The 22,544-nt window shown below is 44.2% G+C and overlaps 1 protein-coding gene across 2 annotated transcripts; it reads left to right on the forward strand.

The window, feature by feature from the left end:
- The first annotated feature begins 2,597 nt into the window (after positions 1–2,597).
- Positions 2,598–19,159, forward strand: TP53INP1 (tumor protein p53 inducible nuclear protein 1). 2 transcript variants are annotated; one of them, XM_068983454.1, is made up of 6 exons: positions 2,598–2,677; positions 4,779–4,896; positions 5,510–5,627; positions 8,859–9,119; positions 9,703–10,063; positions 13,601–19,159. In XM_068983454.1, exons 4-6 carry the CDS (start codon positions 9,008–9,010, stop codon positions 13,848–13,850), a joined length of 723 nt encoding a protein of 240 aa, XP_068839555.1. In that variant the 5' UTR covers positions 2,598–2,677; positions 4,779–4,896; positions 5,510–5,627; positions 8,859–9,007; the 3' UTR covers positions 13,851–19,159. The 2 variants fall into 2 exon arrangements, with proteins under 2 accessions (XP_068839555.1, XP_068839556.1); XM_068983455.1 differs by lacking the exon at positions 4,779–4,896 and having other exon boundaries at positions 2,614–2,677.
- Positions 19,160–22,544: the final 3,385 nt, after the last annotated feature.

Consider the following 22,544-nt stretch of genomic DNA (forward strand, 5'->3'; position numbering starts at 1 on the left):
TCAGCCAACAGACAAGAGGCTGGTTTGCAGCTGTGTGATTTGACAGTCTGGTTGTGTTCAGACAGCTCTGTGCTGTGGAGACGACATTACTCTGAGTCTCACTGTGTGTGTATGTAAACCAGTGGCTCACCAAGGAGGGAGGCAACGGGAGCCACCCGTTCAGGCAACAAGCAGTGGATTTGTGTGTGTGCGTGAGTGGAGAGAACTTAAAAACAATAATAAAACTGATGAAAATTCTGTTTGCTTTTTATTATTTCATGCTCTAACAGTTCCAAACAAGGTACAGTGATAAAATACTCCTCCCTTATTGGGGCAGACTTCTCCAATGTTTCCTCCTCCCACCCTTGGTATAACACTGGGATAAACAAGCACCAGGTGGGACGATTATAAATCAGCAAGAGAGTAAACAGAAAGCAAATGACTCCTGAGATAAGATTAAAAAAAAAAATTATCCCCTAAAGTCTGCCTTGTGGAGTCTACAGAAGGTTGATCTGTATCTTAGGGGACTTTCTCTTGTTTAGCTTTGTCTTGGTTACTTATTGCTGCTTTTAAAACTACCCCCAACATTTAGTGCCTTAGAACAACAACCATTTATTTGCTCATGATTCTACAGTTTTGGCAGGGCTCAGTGAGGATGGCTCATCTTTGTTCCATGTGGTATCTGCTGGCCTTGGACCTTCCTAGAGCAGTTTTTCACTCACAAGTCTGGTACCTCAGCTGAGACAGGTTGAACAACTAGGGGCCAGTCAGTCATCTCTCTCTTTCCAGGTGGCCCCTCCACATAGCTTAGACTTCCTCACAGCATGGTGGGTTCTCCTTAAGTGGTGGCTGGTGTTCCCCAGAATGCAAAGCAGAAGCCATCAGGCTTGTTTAACATCTGGCCTTGGAAGACCTCGAACACTATTTTTGCCACATTCTATAGGTCAAAGCAGTCACAGGGCCAGCCCCAATTCAAACAGAAGAAAACATAGACTTCATGATGGAGATACCGGTGTGACCATCTTTGGAATCAGCATCTACCTCAGGTCATTTTCTCTGTCGTAACAAGGTATTATATGCTTCCACATTTTGCCTTTAATAATGATAAATCTTATCACACTGGAAAAAGGTAGGTCTCGCTGTGACCTTTTAAGAAATCAGACTCTTAGAATTATCATCACGCCTGGGTTCTGAATGACAAGACGGTCTTTTGGTAAATTCCTAAGAAGAAACGAGATTTGGGGGCATGTAATACTAGCAATGACAATCAAGAGAAAATATGAAGATGAGCTTGATTTGCCAAAATCCAAGTTAATGCCTTGCTCTATCTTCTGAGAAAAAAGTCAAGTGGCCCCTGATTTTGGTTATTACTCCTGGGTGTCAGACCGCCCCGGTGTTTTACACCCTTTAAAACTAGTACTGCTGGAAACAGACTGGCCACAGGATGCCCCTGAGGATCAGGAGGCCAGAGCCTTTCAGATCCTTAATGTGTGACACACCTGTTCAGGGTCTCTATCCAGATTTCATCCTGGGTCAGAGAACTGCATCTCAGTCCAAACAAAAGGCACGTGAGGGTGGAGACACGTCGAAATGACTACTTTGCCTTTGCCAGACAGTGTGAATCCGTCTATACCCGTACAGAGCTTTGGTTTGGAAAATATTTTCAAGCCCCCTGTCTTACATTCCTCTCACTATAAATAACCGGGTGAGCAAGATAGGCCTCTGGTAAATGCCCATGGTTTTGTGCTGTGTAAACACCAGAACAGAGGCCATCGGCTTCCTGGGTCAGAGCAGAGCCTGGACGGGGTCCCGTCTTCTTCCTCCGGGTTCTCCTGTCTTCTGGAGCTGAGAGCCTACAGTCTCCTGGCGTCTCTGCCTTCAGCGTCTGGTCTCACGGGCCTCTTCTGCCTCGCCGGCTTGCATCCCGAGCCAGTAGACAAGGTCAGTCAGCTCCCAGAGTCAGCGACCACAGCAAGGTGGGCGCCTGGCTCCTGGTCTTAACGAGGTTGGGTGGGCGGCACGCCTGTACCCACGGGGCCCAGCCCTTCCTTCCCACGACGGCCAAGACGTGAAGTGGGCCTGCCTCACCGTCTTGGGCTTCCATCACTCCCGAGGCCCTTAGGTTTCCTCTCACAGCAACTCTGTGTCCCTGTGTGCCCCCAGACGCTCGGCCAAAGGGACAGCTGGGGTCAGGGTTCTTCTTTTCGGCGTGCAGGTCTGCTTGGTCCTCACCCTCCGGGGCGGGTTTCCGCGTTGGTTCGCCCCCGGCCCAGCCCCCAGCACCCCCGCCTTCCGCGGGCCCCTCTCTCCCCGCTGGGCGCCCGGGCGTTGTTGCCCGGGCTTGTTTCTAGCTCCGGAGCATCGCCCGGCCCGGCGCCAGGTCACGTGCGTTAGTGACAGCCTCTCGCAGGGTGGCCCCAGGGCCCGCGCGCCGCTGATTGGTGGGGCCGGGCCTGGCCCCGCCCCGGGGCGGGGCGTCCGGGCGGGCGGGCCCGACGGGCGGGCGCAGCGGCGGATCAGCTGTTCCGAGGCTGCACAACAACAAAAGGAGCGGGACGCGCCGGCGGCGGCCAGCGGCGCGGCCTCAGGAGGGCTGGAGCGGCCCAGCGCCCCGCGCCCCGCCGTCCGGGAGCCGCAGCTACCTCAGCCGCCCGCGCGCGGGTCCCCGCCGGCTGCCTTCGCCGCGGGTCGGGCCCACGTAAGTGCGGGCGGGGCCGGCGTCCAGGGCCACTCGCTCCGGATCGCCCCGAGGGCCGCGGTCGGTGCGGCCCCACCCCGGTCTCCACTCGCACCCGAGGGCCGGCAGCCCACCACCTCGGCGGCCCCGGGGGTGCGCGCGGGCGCGGGGCGGCGGTTGGGTGTTTGGTTTCTGCCTCCCCCCACCCCAAGCGTGGCCTGTTTTCCCGGGGCCGCCGCGGGACAGACCTCCTCTTCTCTCTCCTCCTCACTCCGCCTCCTGCCCTCCGCCGTTGGACTGGGCGTCGGGGGCCCCGGGCCCCGGAGGGGCGAGCGCGGCGGCCCCCGCCACCCCGGGGCGCAGCCTCCAGGGCTCTCGGCTGCTCGGCCAGCCCTCCCGGCGCGCGGCGGCTCCGCTACCCGCGACCGGCGCTCGCCCGCCCGTCGTTGGCAGGTTCCTTGACTCTTGCTTTGATCTTACTTACCTATCACTGGTGGAGGTTGCACCTGTGGTAGGCACTTTATCTCTCATCGTAGTTAAAATCCTCATCATTTTGATCACGCACGCTCATTGGGTGCTTAGCGTGGGCCACAGACTCGGTGAGGATTTTACGTGCATTAACTCAATTCCCACAATAATCCTGTGAAGTTAGGCTGTATTACAGATAGGAAACCTGAGGGCCCAGAGAGATGGACTTAACTTACTCAAGACCACACAGCCAGGTAGAAGGAAATGGTGTTTCAAGTTGAAGATGAGTTTTCTGTAGGGATTCCTTGTGTGTTTTCTTTTTTAATTGTATTTCCTAATTACATCTGCTCATTGTCTCCTGTGTTAAATCCAATTTCGAGGAGATTAAGGAGGAGGGCCTCTCCCCCTTTCCGTCATTGAGACAAGAACCCTTTCTGAGGACAAAGTAGTTTTGAGAAAGGGGAGTGGAAAGTGTCCCCTGGGGTGGTTGAACAGAGGTAATAATGAGGAGCCCCAAGATCTGGAAATCACTTGCTTGGTAACTGAAATCTTTTTTTCACTGCAGATGCAAAAAGCGCTAGGAAGCTTTTGCTTTTAAGGCACGGTCACTATAACCCTAAACTGGCAGCATAATTTTCGAAGGTTCCAGCCTGGAACCAGGACCTTGCTAATTTCTAAGACTAAGGTCTGGTTTGTTTTTGTATCTTTATCTTTTGTTCTTTTCTGTGAATGCTTCATCAATTGCTCATAGTTCTCTTGGGAATGGTCCCACTTTCAAACTTCAGGGTTAACAGGCTGTGAATTACTGTTTATTGCTGTCTTTGTTCACTGTCATTCAAGGCTTCAGAGCCAACCTGGTGGATCCTGGGGAGAATAACTTCGTTGTAGTTGGTTGAGTAGGCTGGATAGAGTGGAACAAGCGAAGACAACTTTCTTGGCTTGGTTTTTCTACAGTTTAAAATTGATGTAAAATTACTTGAATCAGCACATTTATTCTTCTAAACTAGTGAGAGAGGGTGGGATAAAGAGATCATTTTGAGCTGCTTTTTGATGATGATGTGTTAGTTTGGCCACCTGATATTTCGAAACTGTCAAGAAGCCACAACTGTACACATAGTTAGGAGTTAAATCATCAAAGTTGTGGTGGTTTTTTTTTTTTTTTAATTTAAAATGTTTTTGGAGCCGCCTACTGGCAGCCAAAACCAACTGAAAAGTGCAGTTCTCCAAAGTTCATAGAGCCAGAGTTGAGGCTGGAAGGAGCCTGAGACATCCCGCGCTGGGGTAGGGGGCAAGAGCGCAAGGTCCTGGGAACCAGAGAGACTTCCGCTCCAACGCAGGCCCCACTCCTGAACAGCTCTGAGCTTTGAGCAAGTTACTTAATTTCTGAGCTTCAGTTTCCTTATTAGTCAAATGGGACAAATAAGTGCCTCAGATCTGTCACATACAATAAACATTGAGTAAATCACAGCTCTGATGACTATAGGAACATTTGCCAATAAAGACACTCAGACCCACAGATGCTAAGTGACTTGCTCACAGTCATACACCTGGTTTGAAGTGAACTTGTGGTTAATATTTATTGGGTGCCTGCCGTGTGCCTGCTTCTAAGTGATACACACTTATTCCTCATGTTGGCCCTATCTCCCCATTTTAGGGATGAGAAAACCGAGGCACTGAGAAGTTACTGTATATCCTAAATACACACAAGTTCTGAGGAGCAAAGTCAGGATTTCAAACTGAGCAGGCTAACTCCAGAGCCACGTGGCCTCAAGGTTGGTTGCCTGTCTTAAAAATGAGAAATCATACCAATAAACTCTTCCCAGCCCAGTAACTCCTTTTCTAAGTTCTCAAACTAGACTGCTTTACCCCATGAGTGTTAAACTCAGCCACCTTTCTCTGCTCACAGAGCATTTCTACTCATGTCATATGAAAAATATTGATAATAAAATGTTAAGTAACAAAGCAGGATACAAAATTGTGCGCCTACAATTGTGATAAAAAAGAAACTATTGGTAGAAGAAAACACACAGTGTACTAACAATGATTGCAATAAAGTATGGAATAACAGTTTCCTTATTGATTTTCTAAACTTTCTGTAATGCGCTTTGGTTCATTTTATAATGAAGGGAGGGAATGGAAGTATTTAGAGCCAAGCATAAGAGGCCAAGCTGCCTCCTCGAAGTGCTGGGGCATAGACACTTTGTTTCTTTTTTCCAGCAGGGTGAGACTGCCAGGCTGGCAGGTGCCCGGGACAACAGCAGCGCCTTCTGCCTTGCCTTCATTCCTCTACCTCTTGGCTAAATTTCAGAGCTGTATTTGTAAATTTGTCCCCTTAGGACACTTGCTTTCTCTGGAATTTTCACCTTAGTTTTATCTTTGTCCTAGAGTTGTGAATATCAAAAAGCCTGTGACCTGCTGAGGAGTGCAGTCTGAAGTTCTGCTTTGCCTTTGGCTGCACAGGACCAGCCCCAAGGAGAGCCTCCGTTCTTGGGCCGAAGCCAAGGTGAAGAGTAGCAGCAGCCTGGTAGGGACAGTCTGGGTCAGTGGGGAGATAGGCCATCAAGACGCTAGAGCAGCAGCGTCCAATATGCAGTGCGGGCTCTGTATGGAGGTTTGGATCTTTAAGTAGCCACCTTAAGTAAGGAAAAAGAAACAGGTGAAGTTAATTTTGTTAATATATTTTATTTAACCTACTATATCCCCAATTAAATTAGATTTAAAATTTAGTTTCTCAGGGAATTCCCTGACAGTCCAGTAAGGTGAAGACTCTGAGCTTCCACTGCAGGGAGCGTGGGTTCGATCCCTGGGCGGGATCTAAGATCCCTCAGATCCCACATGCCGTGTGATGTAGCCAAAGAATTTTTTTTTAGTTTTTCAGTCTAATTGCATTTCAAATAATCGTTCACCTGATGTTCCCAGAGGCCACCTCACTGAACAGTGTCAGCGTACTGGGGTCTCTCCAGCAGCTCCTTGTCCTCTGGGACAGCTACAGAAAGCGGGGCTGAAGGAACTTGGCAAAGTCACACCAACCTCACTTTGGGAAACCCAAAGAGGCTTGACTCTTGCGGTCCTGGGGGACGCTCCTCCAGAGACGCCCTTCCCGGGGCAGAGCCGCGTGTGCTCCAGGCCTAGGCTGGCTTCCATGTTACGGAAGAGGGGTGAGTTTGGAACCTGCAGCTGCCCAAGCACAGTGGTGCCGGCATGACTGCTGCCTTGTAGCTGCCACTTAACTGGCCTGGGCCTCAGTGACTGACCACAGTTGGGGGATAGAGGCATATTCATGATGAGCTAGGGTTCCCATGGGGTGTTCCCTCCCCACCCAGCAGCTCTCGCTGATGCAGGGCCTGAGTCCAGCTGGGCACTCTGAAGAATTCATCCAACTAGGTCAGCAGACCCAGCACTGTACTTGGGGCCAATAATTTAAGAGAAATGGAGGAAAGATTAAAGTATCCTTTCTCCCTCCTAGCTCACATGCTCAAAACTTTTACATACACATCAGCCCTGGGATAGCTCATCTTTTGGGATAATCAAGTCTAGCCAACTACACAGCCCACTTCTCTTGTAAATTCTCTTACATGCAACATAAAGTTCACTTTGAGTTCTCATCCTCGAGCTCCAGACTATGTGATTGGCCATACTGCTTTCCAGAAGGGTTTTGGGAAGACTGGTTATGCAAGTGACACTTCCTGTTTACCCGTTTTTCATAATTAATGGCTGAGGATAACAGATTGTGACCACAGAAGTATTCACATGTCATTTATTTAAACACATATTTGTAGTACTACACGAGTAGTAGCCTGCCAAACAGTTGTAGCAGTCCAGTGCACACATAAGGACTTGAACCAGGAGTCTCATCACCAGCAGATGTGACCCACATCATTTACAGCTAAGGATGATTGTTTTGAAAATGAAATATCCAGAGTCTGAAGTTAGGGATTCAGGGCTGACGCTCCCTGGATGATCTCCTCCACTCATGGTTTCTGCCACCCCCTTTGTGTTGTTAACTCCCAGATTCTTGCCCTCAGCAGACACCATGCTCTTGGACTGCAGAGCCCTAGATTCAACTCTTTACAGACATACCCAGGACTCGCCAACTTTCCCAGTTCCTCGTGTCCAGAGCACATGGCCTACACCTCTGCTGTGTCCCTCTTCCACTGAACTATCCTACCAATCTTCCCCCCAACCCCTCACCCCGTTGGCCAGGCTGAAAACCTAGGGCATCCTTGACTTTCTCCCTCCCCTTCACTTCTGGCGCACAACGCCTTGCAGGATCCAGTCCTCACGTAGCCCCCAGGCCTGCTGTCAAGACTGTCCACCTGGATCTTGAGCGATAGGGAAGCGAGCCACATTCTCACTCATCTGCACGTTTCCACGGCATTGTTTCTACTTCGTTCTTGAGCTTCTCAACCATTCACGATTAAGGTCACGATTGCAGGTGTCCTTCTGTGACCCCTGTCTGTGGATTTGAACCCCCAGTACTTCTCTTCATGTGACACTCATCACACCGGGTTGGTGGGCTTGCTGTGGGAGGTCCTTGTCTGCTGCTGTCTCTCCTGCCCTGAGCACTAGGCCTGATGCATGATAGGTGCTCAGCAAATATTTGCAGAATAATAGTTGACACTGACTGAGAACTCTGTACCAAGTACCTTGCTAAGTAGGTTGCCTTAGTAGGATCAGGGAAGCCATCTAGGAGGTGGTGATTGGCAAAGTCAAACCAGTTGGCTTCAAGTAGAGCGAGAGTGGTGGAGAGAAATAGGTGGATTCCAGGCAGGTGTGTGGCTAGAGTCCACAGGACGTGCTGCCAGTTTGGGTGAGGGGCGCGGGGGTGTGGATGAAAGGGAGTTTAGGATGAGGGCTAAGTGTTTGGCCTGAATAACTGCTGCCTCTCCTTCCTGAGAAGGGGGGCGACAGGCAGCGAGCCTGAGTATGTTTGTGGGGAAGATGAAAAGATCTTGCAATTTGTTAGGCTTGGTCTGCCCATCAGGTAACCAGGCAGAAATGGGTATATATAAATCTGGAACTCTGGAATAAGATCAGGAGAGGCTGGAGCTCCTCATTAGAACTCACCAGAACTCCATGGGGTAGCACCCTTGGAGTAGTGTGACTTCCTCACCCTGGTAGGAGACAAGCCACCTTTGAACCCAGCCACAGTGGTCCTTTTCAGTTCTGGTTGCTGGGCCACCTGAGTTCTCTACAGTGTGACTTTTTCCATGCCAGCTGTAGGAATGGTTTTGAAGGTCAAAGTGTGCTGCAGTTAGAGATTTTAACGGAATTAGGTGTGCTTACAATCATACACAAGAATAGGGCAGGAGAGAAAGGGGGCCAGGGAAAGGGGAGGGCTTGGCACGGTAGTGGACACGCACCCAGGAGGAGTGCTGGGCTCAGTTGGCAGCTTCTGACCAGTTGACCATGAAAACGTAGCTTTCACTCTACTTACAGAAAAGTAGTGTTTCAGTTGAAATATGTTACCCAGGGATATACTTTTATATCTCTTATTATAAAAGCACAGATGTAAAAAAGAACCCCTTCCATTGCGCATTTTGAGATATTTACAGGTTGCGTTTGAGTACTTGATTGATGTTTGTAAAAAAGAGATTCTGCATTCTTATGTTTGAAAGAAGGGAAGAGCCAAGCTGTAGGCTAAGGCCTGTGCTTTTCTCTAGGTGTGAGGAGATGTACACGTTATATAAACATGTGCTGATTTGAAATAGCCTTTTTTTCTGTTTTATTTTAGGGATAATGACTCTTCCAGCTTCTCGCCTAAGTTGAATAAGCACCGTGTGCACTTTAATCCCCTGTCAGCGGCATCAGGCTGACCGAAGACAGGTTTTGGAAATCTCAGCTACAAAGATATCCAGCCAAAGTCTCAATCTTGCCTTAACAATGTTCCAGAGATTGAATAAAATGTTTGTGGGTGAAGTCAATACTTCTTCAAACCAAGAACCAGAATTTAGTGAGAAAGAAGATGATGAGTGGATTCTTGTTGACTTCATAGGTAAGGGTATTCTTAGCCATTAATCATCACAGCAAAAGTGGAAACTTTTATCGAGTTTTTGCATAAGTAAACCAATAACTCTGAAGGTTTTTAAGCCATAAAAGTAAATAAGAATTTGTCTAAAAAAATTGCCTGAAGCATTCTGTGCCAGATGATCGGGTCAGTGACACTGATGTCAGCCTCTCCAGTATGGCAGCTCTTATACCCTGATCCAGTCAGAGGCACTTTTATAGGAAACCCCCATCCTCTACAAGCAGTAACCCACTTGGTGCATTATGTGTTTACTCAGCAAAATAGAAACCAACCTTAAAAATCTGCCAAACCAACATAATCCATCACATACAATGACACACACCACCCCCAACACTCAGACATGCATGCACACACGCGCACACTAGGTGCTCAGAAATTATTTTATGATCATTGTGAGTGAATATGAATGGTTTTGTGTCTGATCTAAATAAAGGGAGGACTGAGCATCAGCTAACAGCATCGTCTCTTCTTTTTCTGTGCTCTGATGTGATCTCAATGTGTCACTCATACCCTGCGGGACTTCGACAACGTGTTGTGGACTGCCATCTAGACACTTGCACGGGTTTCTCAGCAGCAGAGGATGAGGAGGAAGAAGACATCAGTGAAGAGTCACCTCCCGAGCGCCCTTCAGTCTTTTCCTGTCTCCCTGCATCTCTCGAGTGCTTGGCTGATACGAGTGACTCCTGCTTCCTCCAGTTTGAGTCCTGTCCAATGGAGGAGAGCTGGTTTATCACCCCTCCCCCATGTTTTACTGCAGGTGGATTAACCACTATCAAGGTGGAGACCAGTCCTATGGAAAACCTTCTCATTGAACACCCTAGCATGTCCGTCTATGCTGTGCATGAGCCCTGCCCCAGCCTCAGTGAGGCCCACTGTGGGGCTGAGGAATTTCATAACCCAGGCAGTCCCAGGTACGTTACTGTCTCCACAGACGTTTGTGAAAGTGTGTGCCTAGTGTATAAGGAGGGTGATGCTATGAAAAGATGAACTCATTTGAGATTTTCAAAAAAATTAGTTCTAGCATGGCTCCAGTTATGTAATGGAGAGCTGCCTCGTTTGTAATATTCTGCTACTGAATGGAAAGAAAAGACTGGCATTTCTGCTAAGTATCTTAGAATATAACTCTGGCACTTTATAGGCTGGATTATTTGGGGTATCAAATTTGACAGGAATGGTATATCTTAAAATAAATCTCATGATCTTCGAAGTAGTCCTAACTAAGTCACATCAGATGGTGCTTAGCCTTGAAAACCTGAGGAATCTGAAGCATGAGGTAAATAAAATGGCAGATTTAGCAAAGCATTTTGCTCAGAGAGTTCTTTTCTGCCTTGCAGAGGGAAGCTTTCATACCCAAATACTGTTTGGTGGTTATATGGGTGTCCCAAGTGGTCTGAAAGGCTCTGCTTGGATGGCAGATGGGTTGTGCGTCTGGAACAGTTCAGGGAGGGTGTCTAGTCAGTAATCCATTCCAGAACAAACTCACAAGTCTGTGGCCTTTATCCAGGGACTATATTCAAGATTGTTCCCACCCACTAAAACAAAGCCCATGGCTGCGTTCAGTGGCTCAAAGTCCAGCTAGTCTGTGATGCGTGTTGGTGGGAGGTCCCCTCTGGTATCAAGGTATCTGTAGGATACTGGCACTGAGTTAATTCCCTTCATACCTGTTAAGGGGACAGGTGACCTGGGTTTTGGAGCCGCCCACAGTGTTCCTGTGGTTCAGTGAGGTCACCCAGAGGGCCACCTTTTCAGTTGTCCAGGCTCTGACTCTACTAGCCAGACCACTGTATGCGTATCTCCTTCCATTTCCTGTTTGCCAAATATAAACAAAGCCGAGGCAGCTCATTAACCTGATAACTTTACCAGAGTTTGCTGCACTTTCGACTCTCAATATTGTAGATGTTCTTGAATGAAGATAAACGTACACTTGTACCAGACTGAAAAACATTTGCTTATATAGTTACCCAAGCTTAGTATTAGGTTGGATCTTTGATGGGAAATGTTACTTTGCCTGGCACTTTATTCCATATTATAAATTTATCAAGAGGTTAATGTTTCAGGCATTCCAACAGAAGTTTAAAATACAGTTTTTTGAGATGGTTTAATTAATTTCTTTAATTGCTTAACAGTTGATTCAAATTAATTTCTTCAGTTCTTAGAAATTCTTCTAACTTTATTTTGATCTCATCCCTGAGGAGTTCCACTCGAGAATTTAGTGTGATTAATAGCCACTTTAAATTACTAGCATTTGTATATTTATGTTTTCAATATTTAAAGTATGTGTATTTACATTTGTATATTCAGCAGCTTTGTAGACAACAGAAGCAGTCCGTATGCACTGCAGAAAATTAGAAAGGGCAAAAATTTTTAAATTTTAAATGACATTTTTGTCACTACTGAGAGATGAATACTGTCAAGACTGTAGAGCATATCCTTCCAGGTGGTATTTTCTGGATGTGCCCATGCATGGATATATAACACCATTTTTAACCTAAATGGGATCAAGCTATAGGTACTGTTTTATAATCTGCTTCCTTAGGCAGTGATCTCTACTTTTTTTTTTTTCCCCCAGTAAAATTTTACTTTGTGAACTATACAGACCATACTCAGATTTGCCCACTAAAGCCCAGAATACTTCATCTAGTTTGTTCAAACCAGGATCCAGTTCAGGACCTTGCATTGAACCTGGTTAAGTGTTTGTAGTTTTGATGCAGTGAGAATGTTCATTTTTTATATCTTGCTTGTCACTGTATATTGTTATATGTTTTGATATAACACTTAGGTAGTTAATTATAAATAAAGGATCAAATGGACATACCTAATTTTATATGAATTCTTTCTGAACATAAGAAAGTACTGTAAATTATTACAGTTTTATAATAACCAAAAAATGTTAACATCTTTATATTTGGATTTTAAATTTTTATAAGAAAGGCCCACTAAATCAAGATAGAAATCAGATGTCACCAAAATTAGGGAGATGGCTATGTAGTAAATATCTGTATTTTCTGAGCAGGAAATAAATTATATGCTTTTCGAAAGTTAAGATTATTTCCATCCTGTATATCCTTGGAGAGATTACCGTAAAGCACATAAAAGTAAGGTGCTTAACAATTAAAGAAGGCTTCGTAGTATGTACTTAATTGCATTTTAGCCTTTATAAAATATTGTATGTGAAGGTTTATGTGCTATCATAATCTTAAGTAATACATGTTCCTTTAATGACCCATAGTAACCCAGTTTTAATAAAGAAAAGTTGACCACCTCCTAATAGTAAAATTAAATAGCATTTGCAACTTTACTAGTGATTTAATAGTTCACCATTTAACATTTGTAGGGCCAGGAAAAGCTGCTTATAAGACTCACTGGCACAGAGTAAGTATGTTTCATTTGAGACTGTGTGATATTGTATTATCAGTCTGAGCAGGAAGGCAAAGGACTCAAAGCATCCAGCTTTAAAAACCACTGTCTTTGTTTTGTTTTAACTGCTTTCTATTAGTTTCTTAATGTGACCAGCTTTAATTCTACTATTGAATAAAAATAATATATTAAAAATATAACTGTGTTTTCCTCTAGCAGTTGTAGGCAGAATATATAACTGCTTTCCTGTGTAAAATAACCCTTAAAAATCTTTAAGTTCTTCATTACGTGTTCATGGAGTTTAGAACTATCTGATTAGCTTTTAATATAGAAAATATATAGTAATTACATGGTTTGTAGTCATATATTAAGATTATGTGTTCTCCAAGGGTCTTTGTAACATTGCTCTGCAAATGCCATTCCAAAGTGTGCCTGTTGTGATACAAATTTAAAACTTAAGAGTTATGTTTTGTAATAAGCAGATATCTTACCAAGACAAAATTTTTTTTGATGAGTAGAATTTCCTTATGCATGTTTCTATTAAATTCAGACTTAAAGCTTGTTTTCCTAGAACATTTTGCTTATAGACACATAGAATCTGTGAAGCTGCTGTTGGCACAGTGCCTCATAATCAAACCTTGGAGTGTGACTTTTGTTACATTCTTGGTTGAGTCAGTTAATATTTGTGACCTTAACCTCTCTGAGCCTGAGTTTTCTGATTAGTAAAATTTAGGAATTAAAATAGTGTTCTTTTAAGGTTATAGTGAGAATCAAACTACATGTATAAATGTGTTTGGTGTGTAACTGAAATTCACTCAAAGTGTAAAGCATTTTTTTTAAAACTACAGTTCACTTAATTTACCACCTCTGGGTGGATTCTATCACATATTTCATTTGAAAGTTAGCTGCTTCTTTCTACCATTATCAGTCAGTGTGGTCACAAAATAAAACCTTGTCTGACAGCCATGAGACACTGAGCTCTCATCAACCATAAACAAATGGGTGTGGCAAATTGAATTGCCAAGTACCTTTTCAGTTTCATCGATAACATGCTGTGTTATGTAATACATGCCCAATTTTTTCTGTTTCAGAGTGGAAGCCGAGAATGAAATGGGGCAGCACATTCATTGCTATGTTGCAGCTCTCGCTGCTCATACAGCTTTTCTGGAACAACCCAAGAGCTTTCGCCCTTCCCAGTGGATTAAAGAACACAGTGAAAGACAGTCTCTGAACAGAAATAGCCTTCGTCGCCAAAATCTTACCAGAGATTGCCACTCTCGGCAAGTCAAGCACAGCGGCTGGGCTGTCCATCAGCCCTGCCCACGTCAGTACAATTACTAAGAATCTGAAGCGTGTTTGGTTGGTTTCTCATAGTTTGTGCATATGTGTGGGCATGTGCATGTATGGATGGTAAAGCTGCTGTCTCTTTACAGCCAACAGATGACCAATCACATAGTTTTATTGGTGTGTTTAGACACTATCTTGAAAACCAGATTTATATGCTGGGTATCACGTAATGCCTTGCTCTTAACATTTGCTTTTTTGTAAAAATTTTTTCAGAATATTTTTGGGAACATATCAATACAGTTAGTGTTTGGGAAGGTCTTTAAATCTATTAAGATGTACATGAATTAGCAGTTTAAAGACGTTTCTTCCCAAGTACGAGAATAGGCATCTTTCAATTTCATTTTATTTGGTATTAATCAGTCTTTTGAGTAAGCAGAAATTTATTCTCAGGGTCAGCCATACACTTTATTGACCAGTACTTGATAATCTTTTCTGTATATAATGAATCCATTTTTACACACTAACATGAGCATTAACAGGTGATGTGGTTGCCACAGATAAAATGGAATTATGGCTGAACTTTCTTTTGGAAGAAAACTTGATCTATCTCTGTGTGTATGGGGTTTTTATTTCCCAGATTAGCCATGCAGTTCATTTTGGAATTCAGGTACATTAAGTGTTAGTGAACAGTGCATTCAGTAATTCCGATGTGACTGTGTAACGTGGTACAGACATTACGGCATCGTGGGACAGCAGCGCCCGTCTCACATGCAGAGGGATTAAATTCGACCTGTGAAATTGTATCTGGGGAAATGTGTATCTGTAAGTAATCCATTGGTCCACTGTTTGGATTCTTTCCTGCCAGCTTTGCCTGCTCGCCACCTCACATCAGCTGTAAATTCAGAAGTACGTGTCCTGCACTCGAGTGGCTTCCTATTTGTATCTGCCCAGGGGAAGAGAGAGGCTTTGTATTTCTGATGCAGTGATAGATCCTCTGCTGTGGAGCCTGTTCTGCCAGCTGGCAAGCAGCAGTGAAGGGCGTTCCTGGTGACGTCTATTCACAGCATCTAAATGAAGAGTGACAGGTTGAGTTTTTCCATGAGTTTATATATATATATATATTTTTAACTTGGGCTTCAGGCAAATTCCTTAACCACTTTGGCCTTTGGTACCTCCACCGAGGAAGTAGTAACATGGACCTCCCTCCCAGTTGTGAGGACCGTGTACTGATTGAAGTGGGGCTGTCCTGAACTGATCTTTGTGTGAAATTCCAAGGGCCTCTCTGCCGAGTCTAGTGAAGGGGCAGGGCCGGGGCAGCTCTTCGGCCACAGCTCCTCTTCAAAGTGTTGGTGCTCATGAGGCCAGGGTGCAGGGTTTGAGTCACACCGAGGCCAGTTAGCTCAACGAACGCAGAGAAAACCCATTTCTTTACGTCTAGCCAGTCACTTTATTTTTTCGCAGTTGTGATGGGTTTTGCTGAGCCATCTGCACTCTCACCAGTTTCCTCTGAGATTAAGTTAAACGCATTTACAATCCAAAGCGCATTCTACTGACAGAGCAATAATACTATCACCTTCATAATCAAACACTTATTTTTCCATTCTCCTCTGCAATCCTAATTGAGTACATGACTAGACAGTGTTGTCAAGGAAAAAGCAGCGTATAGTTATGTGAAGTACTGTTTTATTCAGCAACCCTGTAGCAGTTGGGTGCAGGGAACCATGGGAGACTTTGCAGTGAAGAGCTGTGCTCTTTTCTGACTAGACTGGGATGTGTGGAGTCGGAAGAGGTCACATAGCTTAGTTAGGTGGAGGTGGTAGGTTGTTCCTCCACTACTGGCTGTGCTGAAGGGCCAGGAATGTCTCTTCAGAACAAGGGTCTAGATCCCCCTTCTCATCTTAGTCCCCTTCCGTTTCGACTACCCCTTTATTTATTTGTTTTCCTCATTAGGGGCCAAGTCTGTTAAGTTTTGTCAAACTGAGCTAGAAGTTGTTTTGTTACTATTTGTGTTTACCAGCCTTGGGAGATAGAGTGTTCATGAAGGTGTGTGTGTTTTATACCATGACTGTTAAAGGGCCATATGTTGCTAACTTGAGCATAGGTATAAGCCTCTGAATACATGGGGGTCTCTTTTTTTCACATACTAAATGTAAGCTGTTAGTACCTCATGAGCTCCAGAAGTTCAGCCATGAGAATTTGTTTGGCAGCATGAACAGATTTGTATATAAAATTGCAATGGTCTTTTTTTTTTAACTATTATTTTTTCAGATTTCCTGATACCTTAAATACATTTACATCTCTATCAGTTACTGACCTTTCGTTTACCTTATTCGAGCCAGGTTTTGTATGCTTTGTACCTGGAAAACAATTAACTTCAGTCATTTCAGCGTTTTTTCAGGGTAAGGCCTACCACGTATCTGTGATATCACACTGTGGTTTCTGCATCAGTGTCTAAGGCTTCTGTCTAAAACTGGCCCATGTAAGAACTGAAGAAAGTGGTCACCTAATGCAGTTCTTGGTCATCACGTGTGTTAGGGATCGACTATGTGCAAGTTCACAAGACCAATAATAACACAGAGTGCTATTGACCTGTTAAGTATTCTTTGAAACAGGGCTGAAATGCAGCTTATTATAAGTTAATTATTTTTGCTGTTGTAAATATAAATGGTTTACAGTGTGCTTTAGTGCATATTTCTTAAAAATTCCAGCAGTGAGAAATAAAACCCCTTTGCGTTTAGCACCCTGGTTCTGAACTGAACAGTCTGGACCGTGTGCTGCACACAGCAGCACTTTGTGAATGAGTTTCTTAGTGTTTATAATGCACCATGTTTCTCAAAGTTTGTGTGTTTAATTTTTAAAACATTTTATGATGTATATCTTACGTTTATTACTTTTCTTCCTCAAATAATTTGATTATGTACTGCACCATAAGTTGAAGATTAACCACCCATTATTTATCTTCTGTGGGAATTTATATGGTTGGGTGGAGGGGAGGGGAGGGAATTTTTTGCAGAAAGTGCAGAGTGATTGGATTTATTACTTGCTGTTCCAGGGAGCTTTTTTTACATTGATTTCCTGTGCATTTTTTCCCAGTTCCGATGCAAACTGTTTCTGTTTACATACCTTCTCTGTTGTATCAGTACTTTGATTCTAGAGAGATGACAGTTTACGTAAAACTTCAGAGGGCCATTCAGCATTGGCTAATGTTTTTGCTTCTCAAATCTGTGTAGTACACTGGTTTGTAACCTTTGTGTCTTCACTGAATCTGAGTGTCTTTGCTATTTCTCTTCTTCCTCAAAGAAATATATTGTCTTATATACTCTTAAGAAAAAAGAGTAAAGAAGGATATCTTTCTTTTTCTCATCTTCTTTGAGTTGGAAACAAAACAAAAAAGGACTCTAGAAGATAGACATTTAAATTTAAATAGCTTAGTGGAAAAAGTTTAAGAGTTTCCAGTTATTAGTCTTTGTTTTTAGACTCAGTAAAGAGACTGCTCCTTGTACTGGAGACACTAGCATATGTTTGTAATGTTACCTTACGATTATCTTTTTATTTTCTAAGTCCCATACATACTGGTTAAATTCTTTAAAGAGTTGGGCCACTATCATGGATGGTTTCACTGCCATCAGCCCTGTTGATGTATTATAAATAGCATTCTTATCTACTTATTTTAATGCTTAAAGTTTTATATAAAATGCTTTATTTAGAAAACGTATATAATATAGTGGTGTCTGCCTTGCCATGTACCAATTTAACTTGAAATTTGACACCAATTGCAGTGGTCTGGGGTGGAGAAGGCAGTCCTGGAAAGCATACAGATAAGAATATCTTTTTCTGTTTGCAACAGTATCCTTTACGTGGGAGGAGAAGTTACTATTCCAAGGAAGGCAGCTTAAGTGGATACTGTTTTGTGTGTCACTGACAGTTTTTCTTAAAATATATTTTTAAATTGTGTAATTGCTAAATGCCCAATTTTTCTCTGTATTTGCCTGAAGTTTTAGTATTTGTTTTCTAGGTTGACTTCTAAAAACCAGACCAGTGCCTGGGGAGGTTAGACGTGTCTGTTTCCAAGTTTGGTGTGTATGAGTGGTTTTGCTTGCTTTTTTGGTTGTGTTTTCCTCCAGAGGTTTGGAAATCTTAATCAGTAATTGTGTGTATTATTATATTTTAAGTGGCTTTGGTGTTTTTTTTTTTTCCTCCCTCAAGTAAAATTGTGAACACATTTGCTTTTCAAGGGCAGGGCATCTGTTCTAGAGACTAAAGAGCATTGTAGGTTGTACTCTGCCTTCTTGATGTGTTTCTGGACAGTTTTTTTTTTTTTTTTGCAACAACTTGAAAACTTAAAAGGGACATTTGGTTAGGTCAGATACTGTACATCAATCTATGCATAAATGGCAGCTTGTTTTCTTGAGCCACTGTCTAAATTTTTTTTTCTGTTTTTATAGAAAATTTTTGTACTGATTGGTTCATAGATGGTCAGTTTTATACACAGACTAAACAATACAGCACATTGCCAAAACATAAGTGTAGCGTTGCTTGAGCATTGCGCACCAATACCAGCTCTTTGTAATTGGGCTCAGTGGCGCATTTTGCACTACCTGGAGTTACAGTTTTTAATCTGTCAATAAAAAAAATGTCCTTTGCCTTCACATTTGTCAGATGCTTTTATCTTTACGGTCATTAGTCTTAAAAACTAGGTACAACTTACTTAATCAACCAATTCAGTTGCTCAGTTGTGTCCGACTCTTTGCGACCCCATGGGCTGCAGGACACCAGGCCTCCCTGTCCCTCACCAACTCCCAGAGTCTACCCAAACCCATGTCCATTGAGTCGCTGATGCCATCCAGCCATCTCATCCTCTGTCGTCCCCTTCTCCTGCCCCCAATCCCTCCCAGCATCAGGGTCTTTTCCAGTGAGTCAGCTCTTTGCATCAAGTGGCCAAAGTACTGGAGTTTCAGCTTCAACATCAGTTCCTTCCAATGAACACCCAGAACTGATCTCCTTTAGAATGGACTGGTTGGATCTCCTTGCAGTCCAAGGGACTCTCAAGAGTCTTCTCCAACACCACAGTTCAAAAGCATCAATTCTTCGGCGGTCAGCTTGCTTTATGGTCCAACTCTCACATCCATCCATGACCACTGGAAAAACCATAGCCTTGACTAGATGGACCTTTGTTGACAAAGTAATGTCTCTGCTTTTCAATATGCTGTCTTAAAATGAATGCTTTTTAGTTTTACTTGTCCAAAAGATATATTTAATATGTACTTTACTTTTTCAAAAAACTTGTATAAATTAAAAATTTTCAGCTAAAATGAATAATCATTTACCTGAACATGAATTTGAGAATGATCCCAGCCAGAACATTTTCCCTCCAGCCAATCTGTGTTAAAAAAAAAAAAAATACAGAATTTAATATACTGGTTCTTAGCCTTTTTTTCAGCAAGCTTGGTTGAATTCTTAATAGCTTCTCTCCCAGAAAAATGCAGACACAGTCTTAGGTAAACACTGCAGGACAGTACCCCTGAGGCCCACTGATGTCCTGCTGTGGCACTCCAGTTCTTTCGCTTCGGTTTCTGTTCTGCCATGCTGCACAGCTTGCAGGACCTTAGTTTCTCAACCAGGGATTGAACTTGGGCCACAGCAGTGAAAGCACCGAATCCTAACCACTGGAGCGTCAGTCGTGTGTGACTCGGCCACCTCATGGACTGCAGCCCATCAGCCTCCTCTGTCCATGGAATTCTCCAGGCAAAGAATACTGGAGTGAGTAGCTATTTCCCTTCTCCAGGGGATCTTCCCAACCCAGGCATCAAACCCAGGTCTCCTGCATTGCAGGCTGATTCCTTACCATCTGAGCTGCCAGGGAAGTCCCCTAACCACTGGACCACAAGGGAATTCCTCTGGCACTCTAGTTTTAAAAGGCCAGTAACATTCAGAATACTTGAATAGGAAGCACAAAGAATTAACTCCAGTGTGAAGGGGTCTTTGAGGAAGACCGGCGTTCTAGAACAGTAGCTTACTGCAGGATACATTTTTGTTACCTCTTGAAACTCTCAGCTGAGATGCAAAGATTGGGGGCAGAGGTGAAGAAAAGGGGCGACCTCAAAGATGAAAATAAGGTCATGAAAGTTGATTTGGGATGGAGCAGCACGAAATGAAAGCGCCTACCCAGGAGGGGCAGGTGGAGGGTCGTTGTTGAGTCTTTAGCAGGCCCACTTCCTGGTGACTGGAACGTCAGGGGAATCCATCAGCTCCATCACATCTCAAGGGCAGTGACTGCACGGAGTCTAATGAAGGCGACAAGCAACACGGGCTTGTGAGAGATGGGTATCTCAGGGTTCCACATTTGACATCTGCTAAGATTATCTAGTTCCTGCGTTTGAACTTATACTGACCAGAAGACTAGTCACTGTGCCACTGTCTGTAAAATGCAAAATGCTAGGAACAACCTAAATGTTTACACATAAGAGAATAGTTGAAAATCTTGTGGTAACATTGCATAATGGTAGTCAATGCTCATTGGTTTAAAAAATGAAATCAAATCTATGAACTGATTTGGAGTGATTTCTGAGGCTCTGAAGTGGGAAAAAGGCAAAGTGCAAAAGAGTATTTAAAGTAAGATACCCTGTATGCAAGAAAGAAGGGAATATAAGAAAACACACATGTATCCGGTCATTTGTACAAAATATAGGAAGAATAAACCAGCAGCTAAACCTTCAGAAAGAAGGTGAAGTTGCTCAGTCACGTCTGACCCTTTGCGACTCCATGGACTGTAGCTGCCAGGCTCCTCTGTCCATGGGATTCTCCAGGTAAGAATACTGGGGTGAGTTGCCATTTCCTTCTCCAGGGGCTCTTCCCAACCCAGGGATCAGACCTGGGTCTCCTGCATTGCAGGCAGACTCCTTACTGTCTGAACCATCAGGGAAGTTATTAAACCTTCAGAGGGCAGGCAAAAAAGCTGAAGAGAGGAATTGGGACAGGTTCCTTGGGATGAAGAAAGAGCAACATTTCTCTTGAGTGTCCCTTTTGTACAGTTTTGGCTTTTAGAAACCATAGTAATGCTTCCAGCACCCCCACAAAATAAAAGACAAAAATCAACTGGGGTGTGTGAAGGAGGAGTCTCAAATTTGGAACCAATTACAATTGGACCTATTACAGATGAGAATATAACCACACTGAAGGTGTGGTTAAGTAACTGGAAATTAGCATTTTGAATGGGCACCATTAATATAAGGCTAAGATGAAAAGAACCGTAGACAAATAAACCAAGTAGTCGTCTGCTGCTCACAAAGGTATGAGTTAGCAATTCTGTCATTTTGTGTGTATATTAGGACTGAACATATGAACGGAATATATGGTGGATAATGAGAGCCAGTTTCACACCCCACGACACAGACACACACTAAGGTGACCCCGAGCAAGGTCACAGCTTCTGTAATCCCTTCCCCTTCAGTGAAGGCTGAACCAGTGGTTGCTTCTAACCAACAGAATATGGCAAAGGTGAAGGGACTTTGTAGATGTAATAAAGTCCCTAATCGGCTGATTTTAAGGTCAAAAGAGTCTCCTGCATGGCCTGAACAATCAGGCAAGCCCTCTGAAAGAGAGTCTAGCTGCTAAACTTCATTAATTATGATGGGAATGCAAATTAAAACCGTAATGAAATACAATTATATATTCACTTGATTGGCAGAAATTCGACACTGACAATGACAAGCGGAGGTGGGTCTACTGTTGACACAACCTGTGTCCTGGCAGCTCCGTTCCAGGTGCAGACCATACAGAAATGTGTGCTTCTGTGCATTAGGACTCACGTCCCAGAACTTTCATTTCAGCATTTTTTTCCCAACAGCCAGAAACTGGAAACAACCCAAACACTTGCCGATGGTAGGCTGGATAAACTGTGGTGCGCTCATGCAACGCACTGCTAGGTAACAGCGACAGCGGACCACCTGTAGCCATACACATCAGATGGGAACGATTCTTGAAATGTGAAGAAAGGAAGTCACGGGAGAGGGCGGGAGACCTGGGCTCTCAGAGCCAGGGCTGGAGAAGATACACTGTTCCCTGTGTACACCCTTTTGTATTTAACACTTCAGTGAAACTAAGTAACTGGTTTTCAGCTTCTTGGTTCTATTCCAGACCTACTGAATTGGCATCTCCAGAGGATGCCTAGGAATCTGGGTTCTTCCGGCTCCCTGTGATTTTTAGGCAACTGAAGTTGAGAACCCCTGGTGGCAGGAGAGAGAGTCAGAGCAGACTGTGCCGTCAGGAATTCCAGGGACCACATCCCAATCCTCCTTGTCCCTCCCCAGAAGCTGGGGGCCCTAGCCCTTTCCTCGGGAGCGGACATGCCAGGCACAAGATACTGAGCTCTTGAGGGCTGGTTCCCGTTGCTGCCCTGGAAATAAGAGGCGCTGGCCCACCCACCACACAGTTGCTCCCTGGTCTCAGGTGACCAGCCAGAGAAGAGTGTGACTGCTCCCTGGTCCCTGGTTTTGGGTGCATCCTTCGATCTTGATCTCCTTCCTTCCTCTAGTGGTTCTGCCTCTGTTTCATTAGACCATGGATGATACGCACTTGAGAATTATAGTAAGACTTGAGTTCTGTGTCTCTGGGTTAATTTTAGGTCTAAAATACTATGGTATCCTTCTTTAGCATGCAAATTTATATTTCGAATGAAAACTTCCGCCAGAATGTACACTTTTGGACCCTGTAAGACTGCAGACTCTAGACCTGGCCTCTCCAGATGGC

Source organism: Capricornis sumatraensis, chromosome 11, assembly GCF_032405125.1.
Source record: "Capricornis sumatraensis isolate serow.1 chromosome 11, serow.2, whole genome shotgun sequence".
NCBI lineage: Eukaryota > Metazoa > Chordata > Mammalia > Artiodactyla > Bovidae > Capricornis > Capricornis sumatraensis.

Coding starts and splice junctions, on each gene's coding strand:
- TP53INP1 (XM_068983454.1), top strand. CDS start 9,008: ATGTTCCAGAGATTGAATAAAATGTTTGTGGGTGAAGTCAATACTTCT. Junction 9,120..9,702: donor GATTCTTGTTGACTTCATAG/GTAAGGGTATTC, acceptor ACTGCCATCTAG/ACACTTGCACGGGTTTCTCA. Junction 10,064..13,600: donor CATAACCCAGGCAGTCCCAG/GTACGTTACTGT, acceptor TTTCTGTTTCAG/AGTGGAAGCCGAGAATGAAA.